The following is a 14,070-nucleotide window of genomic DNA, read 5'->3' as shown; positions in this document are numbered from 1 at the left end:
ATAATAATACTTATTATTATTACTATTATTCATTCGTTTGTGGTTTCTTGTTCCATTCACAGTTTCACACACACATTAATTCGTCTTTTGGATGATCAGGCATGCGCCACGGCCACCTATCCACTCCGTGCAAACTGGGGCAGAAAACCCCGTGCGACGCTCAGAAAGCCCTCTTCTCATGATCCGCCATTAGGATCATACCAGTGGTAATGTCGTGCTCTCTGATTTCACACATTTATTCACTCAAATAACAACATTTAATGCATTTCTGAACACTAAAACCTGTCTCTATCATATCTGTACGCAGGTGCGTTGAACGCCAAGATGCAGATTTTTGTGAAAACCCTAACGGGGAAGACTATAACCCTCGAGGTGGGTGAGACGGCGTTAGCCATGTTAGCATTGTGCTAACGGGACTTCCCGTACCTTCATGCTGGGAGACGACAGATAACACGTTGTTTTAAACATCTTATTTACCAAACATGAATAATAACAATATGTCGTCGACTGACCATAACGTGTCTACAGTAAACACGTTGACTATGTGAATGTGAAGCTAATCAGCTACCGGCTAGCTGAGAGAAACATGCACGTGTGGCCGGCTACACTGTAGATGTTTTCGCTACTATAAAATGTTATAATACTGTGAAATCATTTTAAGTCAATTTAACTTTACTGAAGAGTTCGAAGTGTATACATTAACAATCGATAAAAAAAGAGTAATGGCACTGAGTTTTACAATTAACTGATTATTTTACTGTGTAAATTGCAATAGGATATGCGTAAGACTACAATGAAAACAAGACCTCAATACTTTTTTGTCTTATACCTTTAGCCTAAAGGTCTGATTGTACCTCGTGTTGTTTACATTTCTCACTATAAATTATTCAAAGATGACACGATAAACGTTTGAATTTGGCCACATCGTTGACCAACATGTCAAGTCAGTTTGTCAGTGAAGATGAAATTAGTTTGATGGCTAGGATAGTAATGTTTTTACCTTTCCATCTCTTGCACAGGTTGAGCCTTCAGATACCATCGAAAATGTCAAGGCCAAAATCCAAGACAAAGAGGGTAAGTTACTTTTAAGGGAATAAAGGGATGTTCAGCTAGAAGTTAAATGATTGAAATTTGCAATTCCAGGAAGTCATAATTTTGTTTATATGGTGCCAAATTATTTGAAAGACACTTCATAGCTCTGCACATTTCTAAAGTGACAACTTAATGAAAGACCGTTTAATATCAAATCGTCAATATTTAAAAGAGGCCAACATGGCTGGTCTGCAAGCTCACACCTTCAGTGTGAGAGTGTAGCTTGTCTTCTATTCACATTTAACTGGAACTGAGTCAAACTATGTAATGCCTTGTATGCACAATGATGGCTCATAAAATATTAACGAAGCATTAAGCAGCTTCTGGCAATGTATATCACAAAGCCCCATTTATAAATATGTCAACTAAATGTTGAGTTTACTAGTAGATCTTCAAATGGTAAAAATTGTTAACTTGTTTGGTTAAAAACTTTAAAAAGCAGAATTTGGCATTGTTCTTGAGAGCTTGTCTGATCAAACATTAACCATTTTTTTAATGATTCTGCTCATCTGTGTGCAGGTATCCCTCCTGATCAGCAGAGGTTGATCTTCGCTGGCAAGCAGCTGGAGGATGGACGCACTCTGTCTGACTACAACATCCAGAAGGTGAGGAACAGTTGCTCAGTCTAAATAATTTAGTATGTTTTTGCACATACTATTAAATGTGTCCTCTGCATTTAACTTATTAAAAGCAGTGGAGAAGTGCATTTAATACAGACCCTGGGTGACGGTTAATTGCCAAGCCTCAGGGACACCCCAGACTTTGCAAGACGCACTTAAGCAGAACTTTTTTGTTTTATCCTTTTAGCTGTATTGTCTTACTGTACTACGTGGTGCTGTTTACATTTGACAAAATTATTCAATCTTAGAAAATAAAGTGATTTGATCTATTATTGAGATGCACACAGGTCAAATCAAAGGAGTCATTACATTTTGTAGTATTACTAAGTCAAACCTCTGTTGTGCTGTAGGAGTCCACTCTCCACTTGGTGCTGAGACTGCGTGGTGGTGCTAAGAAGAGGAAGAAGAAGTCTTACACCACCCCCAAGAAGAACAAGCACAAGAGGAAGAAGGTCAAGCTCGCTGTGCTGAAGTACTACAAGGTAAAATGTGATCTGTAACTACCTAGAATAAAGATACCACTGATACTTTAGGCCCTGCCGTCAGTCACAAGTTGTCTATTTTATTCTTCAGCTATTTGAAAATGTTCAACCTACAAGCTCTCACTGTATTGTCCTGAGTTTTGGGGGTGCCAGGGTTAAAGTGGTGGGTGCAGTTTCATGGGTCTGAAACACTGCTAGATCATGCTTGGATAGATATCACAGATGAGCCATGTAATGTTTATTGTACAGAATTACAACTTGAATTTGAGCACACATCTACGATGCATTGAGAACTTGTAGATTTGCTTATTTTTTCTTTTTTTGATTGGAGCATTTGAAGTGGTCAAACTAAATAGTTTCAAAGCATTTTCCATATCACTTGAAGAGTGGTCTTAGATATTTTGTAAAAGCAAAGGTTTAAGCCTGTCTGATTTCTTCACTTGGTTGGCACTGGCAGTAGGTAGAACAGCAGGAACGATGTTACTAAAACATACTTTTTCATCTTGTGGTGTTTAGGAAAAGGCACTAGTGTGGGGGTCTCCTTTCACTGTTTCATAAATCGCACAATAGTACTTGACCAGACATTTCAGTCGTGAGATTTAACCCATTTTTGTGTCTGTCTGGATTTAGAAGACCATTTTAGAATCTGATCTTAGGTCAAAATGGGTTAACCCATGTCTCATCTCTCCAGGTTGACGAGAATGGCAAAATCCACCGCCTGAGGCGTGAGTGTCCAGCTGACGAGTGCGGCGCTGGTGTGTTCATGGCCAGCCACTTCGACAGGCACTACTGTGGAAAATGCTGCCTCACTTACTGCTTCAACAAGCCCGAGGACAAGTAAACCACATGGCATGGTCTGAATGGTGTTAAACTGTTAATAAAAAAATGTTTGACAAAAAGGCCTTGTATTGTCTCCATAATTGGGTGTATACTTGAGTGTATATAATATCAGTCAGGTGGTGTTATGTATAGATTATGGATAATGAGTTATACTTAAGCATATTGTCTCCGTATTGTCAAACTGATTTGCAGGAGTAAAATGCTAAAGTAGAAGATCTGCGCGGTGCGCACGTTTTTCCGACACACCGAAGATCCGAAGCGGGGGGACATGCGATGGTCCGACATACGCTGCTCCCGTGCTTGCTGTTAGGGTTGGGTTAGGATTGAGGTTTCGGATCAATAGTATGTCAGAACTAAAGCCTGCACCCAGATCTGCTACTTTTGTGATGCTGTAGTATGATCAGGGCTTAAAGTTCTCAGTCCATGGGGACGGATTTCAGACCTGAAATTTTCAGAGGCGTCATTTGATTAGATCAGTGCTGATTTGCAAAAAAACATTTTCAGTCTTGGTATCTTTTTTGGCTTTAAGCCCTGAGTATGATAAAGTAGGGCAATTTTATGAAATCACAAAGTAAAAAAATTGTAGAAAAGGTTTCTGCCCGTCTGTAACGGTCTGTTGACTAATAACTTTTTTTTTTATTTCAGTTTCTTGGATTTAGGGTTCTTCACTTCAGCTAAATTCATAATTTGGAAAGGACATTTCTGTTTGCTGACATGGTATCTATCAGTCGGCTTTTGTTTTGAGCATTGGCCAAATCATTGCAGGGGAGGCCCCAGCCTCGTTGGGTTCGATTTCATTTGATGATAGCAAAAGCCTTTCTTCAGCTAACCAAGATCGCCACGAGGTCTGTTAAAACGGCTTCAAACTAATGCAGTGTAGTAGATTGCTACAGTTCATAGTATATCCACATCTATTGTGTACTAAAGTGTCGGGTAGACCGGACTGTGATTCTTAAGCTGTGGGTTGGGGTTCCAAAATGTTGGTCACCATGATTTATTGTGTGCCACATTGTTTTATCACGCAACGGTAAACATACCGATACCGTATAAGGGTATAGAGTCCCTGCCTTATCTCTAAAGATTAAAGAGACCATTACTGCATCAAAAGGCGTTGTGAGATTATAGATTTTCACATTTAACTGGTCACTAAGTACTGTAATATCTCAAGAAGAGATTCTGAGATGCAATAAACAGCAGAGGGTGCTGTTCTCCTTTCTTTGCTGAAGGGTTCCCAGATTGAACTACCGTAAATGTAACTCCTACAATTGCTTGCCAGGGTGGGGAGGCCCCCAGTCAGGGGTGTCAACACGCAAAGACTAGGCCTTGTCCGTGGTAAATTTTTGATTTTCTGTTTTACACACCATTATAATGTTCTTATTTTGATAATAGACCCACACATGGCATATTAGGAGTCCCACTATAGGACGGGACAGAAACGTCCTCAAACGTGCATTTTCTATTTCTAGGTTATAGGTTCTCAAACATATTTTCATGTATTACATTAGTATATAATTGATAGACATGTCCAGGTGAGACTCAGTGAGACCGTGTCATTCTTATACAGTACATTGTGACATATAGTCCAGCAGCCGAGGTGGACAGGTGGTATATAGTCTTTTTTATTGGCCTAAAATATTGTCTATACGTATATTCATGAATCCACTTGCTGACCGGCTGAAAGTATTGGGCTTCTTTTATAGGAGTTTCTAAAAACGGCCATAGACATCATGACAAATGTGATGAGGTCAGCACATTTTGGGCACATTTGGGCAAGTGGCTATGGCTGCTTTTAGCCCAAGGAATCAATGTATTTTGTGCAAAACTAATGCTTGGAATGGATTCAGAATCATGAATAACCCCTAGTATACATATCACATGCTACTTAAAGCAAAAGGAAAATTTGACATTTTTGCCAGCCATAGGATGTTAATGGTAGGGTCACAGGAAACCCCTATCAAATATTTTAGGCCAATAAAAAAGACTATATACCAAATTTCCCGCTTTAAACAAAAGAAGCCTGTCGGCTGCTGGACTAATAGGCCTACGTCATCAGATTATCTCATAGCTGGTGAAATTGTAATGAAAATTAACCTGTTTCAACCTGGCATCCCGATTTTCTGCATGTCAGGCAAAAACTTTTAATAACAACAAAAATAGCCTCAAAAAATGATTGAAAACAGACTGGTAGATAGATTTAGTGTCTTTAGATGTTCAGATAAAATATATGATTGAAAATAGACTTTTTCAATAAACATAAAACACAAATGTTTTCTGTCCATGTACATTTTCTCTGTCTTCTACATACAGGTGTCAAATCCTGCATTTATTGTATACACTGATAAAATAAAGCACAAAGAATGTCAGACAAGGTAAAGAACAGCATCTTGTTAAAGTTCTTAGATCTTTCAATGAGTGTCTATTTCTATAATAATGGTCTTCTTACAATACAAATGGATGTCACAAAAACAAAATCTTTTCAAGATAATCTTTCAAATAATCAATAATACAGACAGCAGTAGCCTACTTTTGAATATGTGTTTATTGACAGGATGAATTTGAACATCATGTGGGCCAACAAACATCTCTTTAATGTATGGTACCAGTCTGATACTGGTACCCGGGTACCATTTACCATCAGTTACATGGGATAGAGCAGAAAGCCACTGAATGTGTTGAGGTTGTCTGTATTATCATAGAGCTTGCTTCCACCAGGTATACGCATGTAAACTATGTCTCCCACCTCCAGCTCAATGTTGATTCCATTAGATACGGATTCATAACCCCCAGCATTGTATGCTCGGTTATAAAACAGTCTCTCCTCGTTCTTATACATCATGACATGTATATGCTGTGATGATGATGTATGGCATGCAGTGAATCTGAAGTGATAGACGCCTTTGACCGTTGATGAAAAGACACCTGAGCGAGAGAAAGTTGTACTATTATAATACATTAAAACCAAAGACAACAAGTTCTCTCATGATTTAAATGGGAAACAGTTGAATAATTTTGTAATGTTTGATAGCCTGATAGATATGTAAGTTCTGAAATTGATGAGAGCTAATTGATTCTGTAAAGTTCTTTGACATATACCTGTAGCTGGATTGTACGCCTTGCCGATGTTAGTGATGGCTTTGGTGTAGACCAGAGTGGTTTCTGCATCATATGGTCCAAATGTGCCAGAATTAGTCAAACCAGCATAGAAGGCCACCTTTGGTTTGTCTGGACATAGTGGACAGAAGCAGAGTAGCAGACAGACCAAAACAATAATTATCAAATAGTTTGTAAGATTTTAACATCATGAATAGCTGTGTGTGTGGTGTGTGCGGTGTGTGTGTTGGGTCTGTCTGTCCGTCCGTCTGTCTGTCTGTCTGTCTGTCTGTCTGTCTGTCTGTCTGTCTGTCTGTCTGTCTGTCTGTCTGTCTGTCTGTCTGTCTGTCTGTCTGTCTGTCTGTCTGTCTGTCTGTCTGTCTGTCTGTCTGTCCGTGTGTGTGTGTGTGTGTGTGTGTGTGTGTGTGTGTGTTCATTAAATCAAAAGTTTTAATAGCATCAGTGTTCAATTTTAGAACATGTCTGCTAATAATTACCTGCATTCTGCCTCTTCAGTTCCTCTACTTCGTTCCCAGTAGCACTCAGTGTTGTTTCCACAGTGGACAGCTGAGCAAAGCGGGCTGAAATCAATAAAACGTTAGTATTAGAGACAGTAAGTCACACATAATATAATTTTTTGAACATTTTCCCCTCTGCCACAGTACCTGCACCCACTGAACATCAAATTACCTTCACTTTCTTTCTTCAAGTCCAAAAGCTGGCTCTCACTAGCACCCAGTCTGGTCTTATGGTTCTGCAGCTCGGCCTCACTAGCACCCAGTCTGGTCTTATGGTTCTGCAGCTCGGTCTCACTAGCACCCAGTCTGGTTTTTAGGTCTTGCACTTGGACTTCACTGGCACGCAATTTGACAGCCATTTCTGAAAGATATCACAGAGAAACATGTTAAACAATGTGCGAATAATGTTTTGCACAACAACAAGCATGTAGCCTCTTGATCATCCCAACCTGCACGTTCTTTTGCCATTCCTTCCATCTCTTTTTTGCCAACGCTCAGCTCCACCCGAAGATCGGTCACCAAGTTCCTCTGCTCCTTGGCTTCTGCCTCGCTGGCTGCCATCCTGGCCTCCATGCTCCTCAGCTTCTCTCTCGTCTCTGCTTTCATGTCTATCATGGTGGCTCCTATACCATTCACCATGTCTCTAAGCGCTTTCAGCTCAACCCAGAGGTCAAGTGGTGAAGGGGTACCTGGGTCAGCCTTGTTCTCCCTCTCCTTGACCCACCCATTCTCTCCCTGAGCCCCAGCCTGAGACAGGCAGAACAGCAAGACAAGCAAAGCCCCACGACAACCCTTCATTCTGAAACAGAGTGACTGCAGATATTGGGCAAATGCATGTCCTTATATACCCACCGATCTTACTTGCAAACACTGGACACGTCGTTGTACCCCGTGACCCAAGTGACAAGCTAGACAAAAAAAGTCAAGGACCATCTGAGAGCTCAAACATGTGGTACAGTAGGCTACATGATAAAAAACTGGCAAGGTTGAATGTTGACGTCTCTGGACTGAGTGAGTGTGAATAGGCTATAGGCCTATGTAATTTAATCAGCTGTTGTTATTGAAAAAGAAAATGCAATAGGGATGTGTTTTTTCTGGTGTGGTGTACCTTACTGTGTTTCGAGTGTTTTTCAGATAATTGATTGATTGATTGATTGATTGATTGATTGATTGATTGATTTATTAACAGTTTGCAGAATTACAAGTACAACTCAAATTCAATACAAAAAAACTTTTAACTGTGAGTGGACGACACCATAAAGCATTACACTTGTTTACAATAGGGCCCATCATTTTCAGTTCATCAAAACATTCTACTTATAGCCAGTAGAGTGGTCAATAGGCCTACACACTCTGGGTAGGCAGAGATTACTGTATATGCCTTAACTGGAGGTTAATGATCAACCAAAAAGAAACACTGTGTCTGTGTGTGTGTGTGTGTGTGTGTGTGTGTGTGTGTGTGTGTGTGTGTGTGTGTGTGTGTGTGTGTGTGTGTGTGTGTGTGTGTGTGTGTGTGTGTGTGTGTGTGTGTGTGTAGGAGGGTGGTGGGGAAGGGGGACTGGTGATCTTCTGATTGTCAGACAGCCTCTATACCCACTCACTCACATTATAAGTGTCTTTATAGTACTACATTATGGGCTTCATAGAAAGTAGAGATGCACGATATAATTGGTAGCGTATCGAAATCGGCCATAAAAAAGCTGAATCGGTCTCAAAATAATCCTGTTTATTTTCACCAATATTGATGACACAATAATAATGTGACCGTCAATGGCTTTGTACGCACAGAGCAGTCAGTCTCCCTTGTCTCTGTCTTTTAAAGAGCATCAGTCAGCTGTTAGTTGGAATGGAGCTTAACATCTTTCACCAGCAAAACAAAAAGATCTAAATAAAACAATTCAGCAATTAGTTCAATATAAATATAATATACTTTAATAATTTAATATATCGGTATCAGAACGATGACCCTGCAAATAATCATAGATTGGATATTGATATTTCAATATCGTGCATCTCTAATAGAAAGTGTTGCCAACTCAACTAAAAACTTGACTACACTTATATTATATGAAAGTAGTGCAGCATGTTGTACATCATCTCCACTGTCATACATTCATTGTCTACCTTCCCCCATCTTTCTCTCAGATTTATGTCATTCAAATTGTCCTGTAATACGCATGATGTGATTGTTAATTCCTTGTGCCACTCACGTTTGTGTCACCAGTCAAAGGTTACAATTTGAAAAATAAGTGTTGCTTGTTCGCTATCCCACATTCGCTGTGTGAGTCCTCTGAGAGAGGACGTTAACGTAACACCCCCTGGGAGCTCCGACATGTGGTACACGATAAGAGCTGCAAGGCTGAATGTCCTGGCTCTGAAGAGAGTGGGTGCGAAAATATTTAATGTAATCAGCTGTTATTTTAAATAATTGTAGAAGGGTTTTTCTGGTGTGATGTGTCTGAATGAAATGTGCCTTGAGATGTTCAGCTAAAGGAAAGTATCACACAATAAAAATAATAATAATAATATTTCTTCATTCTCTCCACTGATCTGAGAAGAATAGAGGACAATGTCAGAGGTGCATCTTATGTGAAAACACGCAACACGCACACACACACACACACACACACACACACACACACACACACACACACACACACACACACACACACACACACACACACACACACACACACACACACACTCACACTTGTGTATCATTACTGTACCTAAGCTGCTAGATTGATTGGTCAGTATAGACCTGCAAATACATTTATTTTGCACAGATTTGAGTGCAAAATGGAGCTCCCCTTTGTTTTTCTTCTTGCAATATCATATAAAAGGGAGATGTCGGGGGTTTGTCATTGAACTTTCCTAATTAAAAAAAAGGCCTACATAATCCACACAGCAATGTACACTACTCTACACACCAGACTTATATAGGTGTATTGTGGTGTGATACTTTTGTGTGAGCTCGTAGATCTGCCATTGTTGGTGCATTGAGTCTAAGGCTGTTGTATGAAATCATTAAAATGTAATGCATTTTCGGCCTTCATAAATGTTGAAAAGCTTCTTTGGCCACCAAACTAGGGCTTACCAGCTGCTGTTACAATACGACCCTGAACACTGATTGACTGTAGCTGCTGTATAATTCATTTGATGAGTCTTGCAGTGACTAAGGATTTGGTGTTTTATATAGATTGATTTATTGATTGATCAATTGATTTATTGGTTGATTGATTTAATTTATTGATTGAACTTCCCATGCTGGCTTCCCTTCATTGGCTCCAGCTTGTACACATTAGGATTTATTTAGATATTTTATTGTTTGTTTTTAATTTTCTATTTCTGACCCCCTTAAAATGTGTCACCTCAAGGTCATTGAGATGGCAGGCAAGGTGCTGCTTGTTGTCATCAGGGGAAAGCTTAAGCATAGGGTGTATCGAACCTGCTCTGTTGTTGCCCCTAAGCTCTGGAATGACCCCCCTGCCCTATTAAGCTGGCCCCCTCACTGTTATTAAAAGTAATCTAAAAACAGTTCTGGCTGCCGGGCTGTCCTGTTCCGTTTACCGTCCTGCTCCCGTCCACATAAATGAGTTCCGGTTTGCCTTCTACCTACCGCTTGCCTGATTCCATGTGAATGGAATCCATTTTGTGTTGTTTTTGGCAGCAAATTGTCTCTTGAATAGTTTAAATTTAGTTTTAGTCACATTTAGTCACCCGGAATGATTTTGTGTTAGTCTAGTTCTAGTCGATTAAATATCATAAGAATTTTGTCGTCTAAATCTACAGTTGATTTAGTCGACTTTTAATGTATTTTGACGGGCCTTGATGCCGTCATAATGGCTGATTTTACACTTGCTGAAAATAGCCGATCTACAAGCTCACAACGCATCGCAGCGCGAGCTTGTAAATTGGCTATTTTCAGCATGCAACCAAGTATAAAATTACTTATATGCCTACTGAATCTCTTGTCCACTAGTCCCTTCCTAACATTTTAGTCTAGTTTTTATTTGTTGACGAAATGTACAGTATTTTTAGTCTGTCATCATGGCTTAGTTTTCATTTAGATTCCATTTAGTTTTCGTCAGTGAAAAAAGGTAGTCGACGAACATTTTCCATCCTAGTTTTAGTCGACGAAATCAGCACTGATTTTAACATTGATGTACCGTCCTGCTCCTGTCCACTAAAATGAAGTCTGGTTGCCGTCTATCGCTTGTGACTGCAGAATAAGTGCTGATGTTATACTGGCTACAGGAAGTCCAAGATTCACATGGCGTTCACACGACTTCCTCTTTCTTGTGTTTTTTTTAATGGATTAAGCAGTACAATACATTCACCAGGCTGTAAAGTCAGATAAGATTCAGTATAAGGCACAAAAAAAAGAAGTAAAAAATCACACTTGTGTAAAGTGAGGGGCGCTCTTATCGTCATACATCATATTCCGTGCTCAGCCAATCCAATCATTTCCGTGGTACACACAGACACACAAAGATGGGCATAGGAGGGGCTAGCGCCCCTCAAAAAAATCCCATTATATTGCATCTTCTATCTAAATTCACAAAATTCAGCCTGACAAAAAATGTTTGTCTGTCTGTGGGCATCTGCTTCCCTAGCCAAGCTTTAACCAATAAGTGGCATGTACAATCAAATTATTTGTGTTACTCGGGCAGTGCATGAAAGCACCAGTCACCAATCAATGGGAGACGAGAGCGATGCGAGCAAGATAACAGTGTCTACCCACATATGGAGATCCCTAATATCATCATAGTATTGATGTCATAGACTAGCCTCTAAGTACTGGTAAGGTGTACGTGCACCGGTGCATGGCAATGTGTACAACAAGTACTCTGACGAGGGGTAACAGGGTGGGCATGCATTCACAACTTGCATCATTCCTGAGTAGTAATAAAAATGATTCAGGCTTTGCTACCTTCTGATACCGAACAGATTCTGTGAATAATGAACCATTAAGTGGGTTTAGATTATAATCGAGTTAGGTACACCTGACAAACATTTAGTTCGACAGCAACAGTGGCATCATTGTGTAGATATACAGAGTTAGTAATTCACTAACTCAATGATGATAACGTAGTCTCTCGGTTTTCGTAGACTTGTTCTCGCTGACGGCTGTCAGTGTATGGGGTCGGGGGGGCCCTAGGAAGCCTCCAGCATTGGCAGCAGGCCTTTCTGAGTCAGATGTTCCTTGAGGGAGTTGAAGACGGAGAGCTGCTGATCTGGACGGAGGGTCCAGATGAGGGACAGCACTTTAGCAGGGTTGGGACCCCGGATGAAACTGGCGATGTACACATTGACAAAGGTGGCCATGAGGTACTGGCAGTCAAAGCGATCCACGATCCCACCGTGACCGGGGATGGTGTTGGCAAAGTCCTTGATCTTGAAGGCCCTCTTGAAACCACTGGCGAAGAAGCCGCCAAAGGGTCCCAAGATGGAGGCGAAGGTGGAGAGGGCGATGCTGTGGATCTGAAAGGGGTACAGGCGCACCGTGCTCCATCCGGTCACAGACGCCACTACTCCGGGCAGAGAGTAGTCCTTCAGCTGGAAGAGCTCCGAGGGCTCACAGTCCACCTGGAAACTATTGGAGTCGTTGTTGAACTCCACCGGGCACACAAAGTAGCGGAAGCCCGACATCCCGTAGGATATCAAGAGCCCAAACACGATGGTGGAGAAGAAGCCGCCGATGAAGCCCTCCCACGTCTTCTTGGGCGACAGCTTGATGAGCGGCGTGCGTCCGAAGAAGAAGCCAAACATGTAGGCCATGACGTCATTGCACATCACGCAGGATATGGGCACGATGAACCAGATCATGCCCTCGAACAGGTTGTGGATGATCAGGTGAGACTGGGTCACGATGATGAGCAGAGTCACGTGGGTCCAGCCGAACATGTAGAACTGCAGACGATAGTGCTTCTTCTTCAGACTCAGCACAAACATGCAGAAGCCGGCGAGGTAGAGGGCGAAGGAGATGAAGCGGTGGTACTGGCTGAGGATGCGCAGCGGCTCCTCCCGCTGCACCCAGGTGAAGAAGTAATCGGTCAGCGTCTCGCCGTAGAAGAAGTAGTTGACGCACAGCAGGAAGTACCAGCTGAGTGTTCGGAACCAGGGCAGGTGGTAGGAGTGGTACACGCTGTATCCGATGGTGATGATTTCGTGGAAGCACGTGATCTGCACAACCAGCACGGCCAGCATGAACGCAATGGGGCCCAGGTAGGTTGTCAGGAAGAAGATTAACATGAGACCCCAGGCCACAATTCCTCGCACCCACCAGTCCCGCCATCGTGGGGTGAGTCCAGACAGGGCCTTGTTCAGAACATTGGGGGTGTTGTCCGCGGGTTCGTTCTGCTCCTGTTGCTGGTCGACTGTCGTTCCGTTGTGCCTTCGCTCGGTCATCTTAACATCTACCAATAATGGCGTGAATGTCACATTGTCGATGGTATTGATACATATATATACCTTCCCTATATGCCTTGGGCGTGGTGTCACATTATGATGCTCGGTGACATCATAATGTGACACAAACCGTTGCCCAAACATGGACTTGTGAGCATGCAGACTTTGTCCTGCATGCAAGAAAACACCTGCCGCAGAAGTCTTAAAATCTTCAATGTGATACTGGTATTAACAAACGTTTTACTCTTTTTGAGTGGTGCTAACCGCTCCAACATAAGGCTTTGTGTGTATGCCCCCTCCCCCGTGACATCATGTGGTATTCAAGTCAATGGCAAAATAAACATGTGTATGTGTCCCCCGACTCCCCCGCGACATCATGTTGTTGACATCATCATGATAAAGGCACCGTTTTTTTTGTCTACATTGACTCTACAATGACGGAAGTGGTTAAGCTACAGTCAGTCAGATGAACGGTTCTGTTAATCCACAGATCTGTGTCAGATGTAGATACCTGATGCCACCAATATGAACACTCCCTCATTATCTTTGTGAGTGAGCAGGTAAGCGAGCAAGTGTGCGTGCGTCACGTGTGTGTGTCAGAAACTCAACTATAAGGAAAACTCAAATGCATAAAAACAACTCAAAACCCAAACTCAAGACAAGAATTAAAGGTAGACTAGACTTTACTTGGACAGTAAACTAAAAAGTACACATTGAAAGAACATACACCCAGTAAACATAAAGAGCATAGCAGTGGCTAAGTAGAAACCCATTCAGTCAGTCCATGGAGATTTCTAAACATTTGTATAAATTATTTTAAGCCTGGAACCAAGGCATTCAGGCTCCTGGTGAATCCATAAAACATTTGATTGTGTCAAAAAATATTTTAAAAACGCAAAAAAGGCAAATTGTTACAAGTTGTAACTTTGCGTTTACAACCGCTCTATACTCAATAGCCTACAAGTACAACAGAAGACTTGATAGTCCCCAGGAAGAGTAGCTGCTGGGATGCACAGG

General features: G+C 41.5%; 2 protein-coding genes across 2 annotated transcripts; one reads left to right on the top strand and one right to left on the bottom strand.

The window, feature by feature from the left end:
* The first annotated feature begins 163 nt into the window (after positions 1–163).
* On the top strand, positions 164–3,093 carry rps27a (ribosomal protein S27a). The gene is made up of 6 exons (XM_080782393.1): positions 164–206; positions 308–372; positions 1,020–1,074; positions 1,612–1,697; positions 2,063–2,194; positions 2,886–3,093. Exons 2-6 carry the CDS (start codon positions 325–327, stop codon positions 3,033–3,035), a joined length of 471 nt encoding a protein of 156 aa, XP_080638519.1. The 5' UTR covers positions 164–206; positions 308–324; the 3' UTR covers positions 3,036–3,093.
* An 8,706-nt stretch (positions 3,094–11,799) lies between these two features.
* LOC308328361 (phosphatidate cytidylyltransferase 2-like) lies at positions 11,800–13,053 on the bottom strand (the record flags this gene model as incomplete). Its single annotated transcript, XM_080782137.1, has 1 exon — positions 11,800–13,053. One exon carries the CDS (start codon positions 13,051–13,053, stop codon positions 11,800–11,802), a length of 1,254 nt encoding a protein of 417 aa, XP_080638263.1.
* Positions 13,054–14,070: the final 1,017 nt, after the last annotated feature.

The sequence above is a fragment of the Protomyctophum bolini genome (genome assembly GCF_963924005.1).
Source record: "Protomyctophum bolini genome assembly, chromosome: 14".
In the NCBI taxonomy this organism is placed as follows: domain Eukaryota; kingdom Metazoa; phylum Chordata; class Actinopteri; order Myctophiformes; family Myctophidae; genus Protomyctophum; species Protomyctophum bolini.
This window is presented reverse-complemented; position numbering and strand designations above follow the sequence as displayed.

Bases quoted from the DNA above. Each gene is read 5' to 3' on its own strand.
- rps27a (XM_080782393.1), top strand. From the start codon at position 325: ATGCAGATTTTTGTGAAAACCCTAACGGGGAAGACTATAACCCTCGAG. The intron at 373-1,019 runs GTGGGTGAGACG...TCTCTTGCACAG, and splicing joins GGAAGACTATAACCCTCGAG to GTTGAGCCTTCAGATACCAT. The intron at 1,075-1,611 runs GTAAGTTACTTT...ATCTGTGTGCAG, and splicing joins CAAAATCCAAGACAAAGAGG to GTATCCCTCCTGATCAGCAG.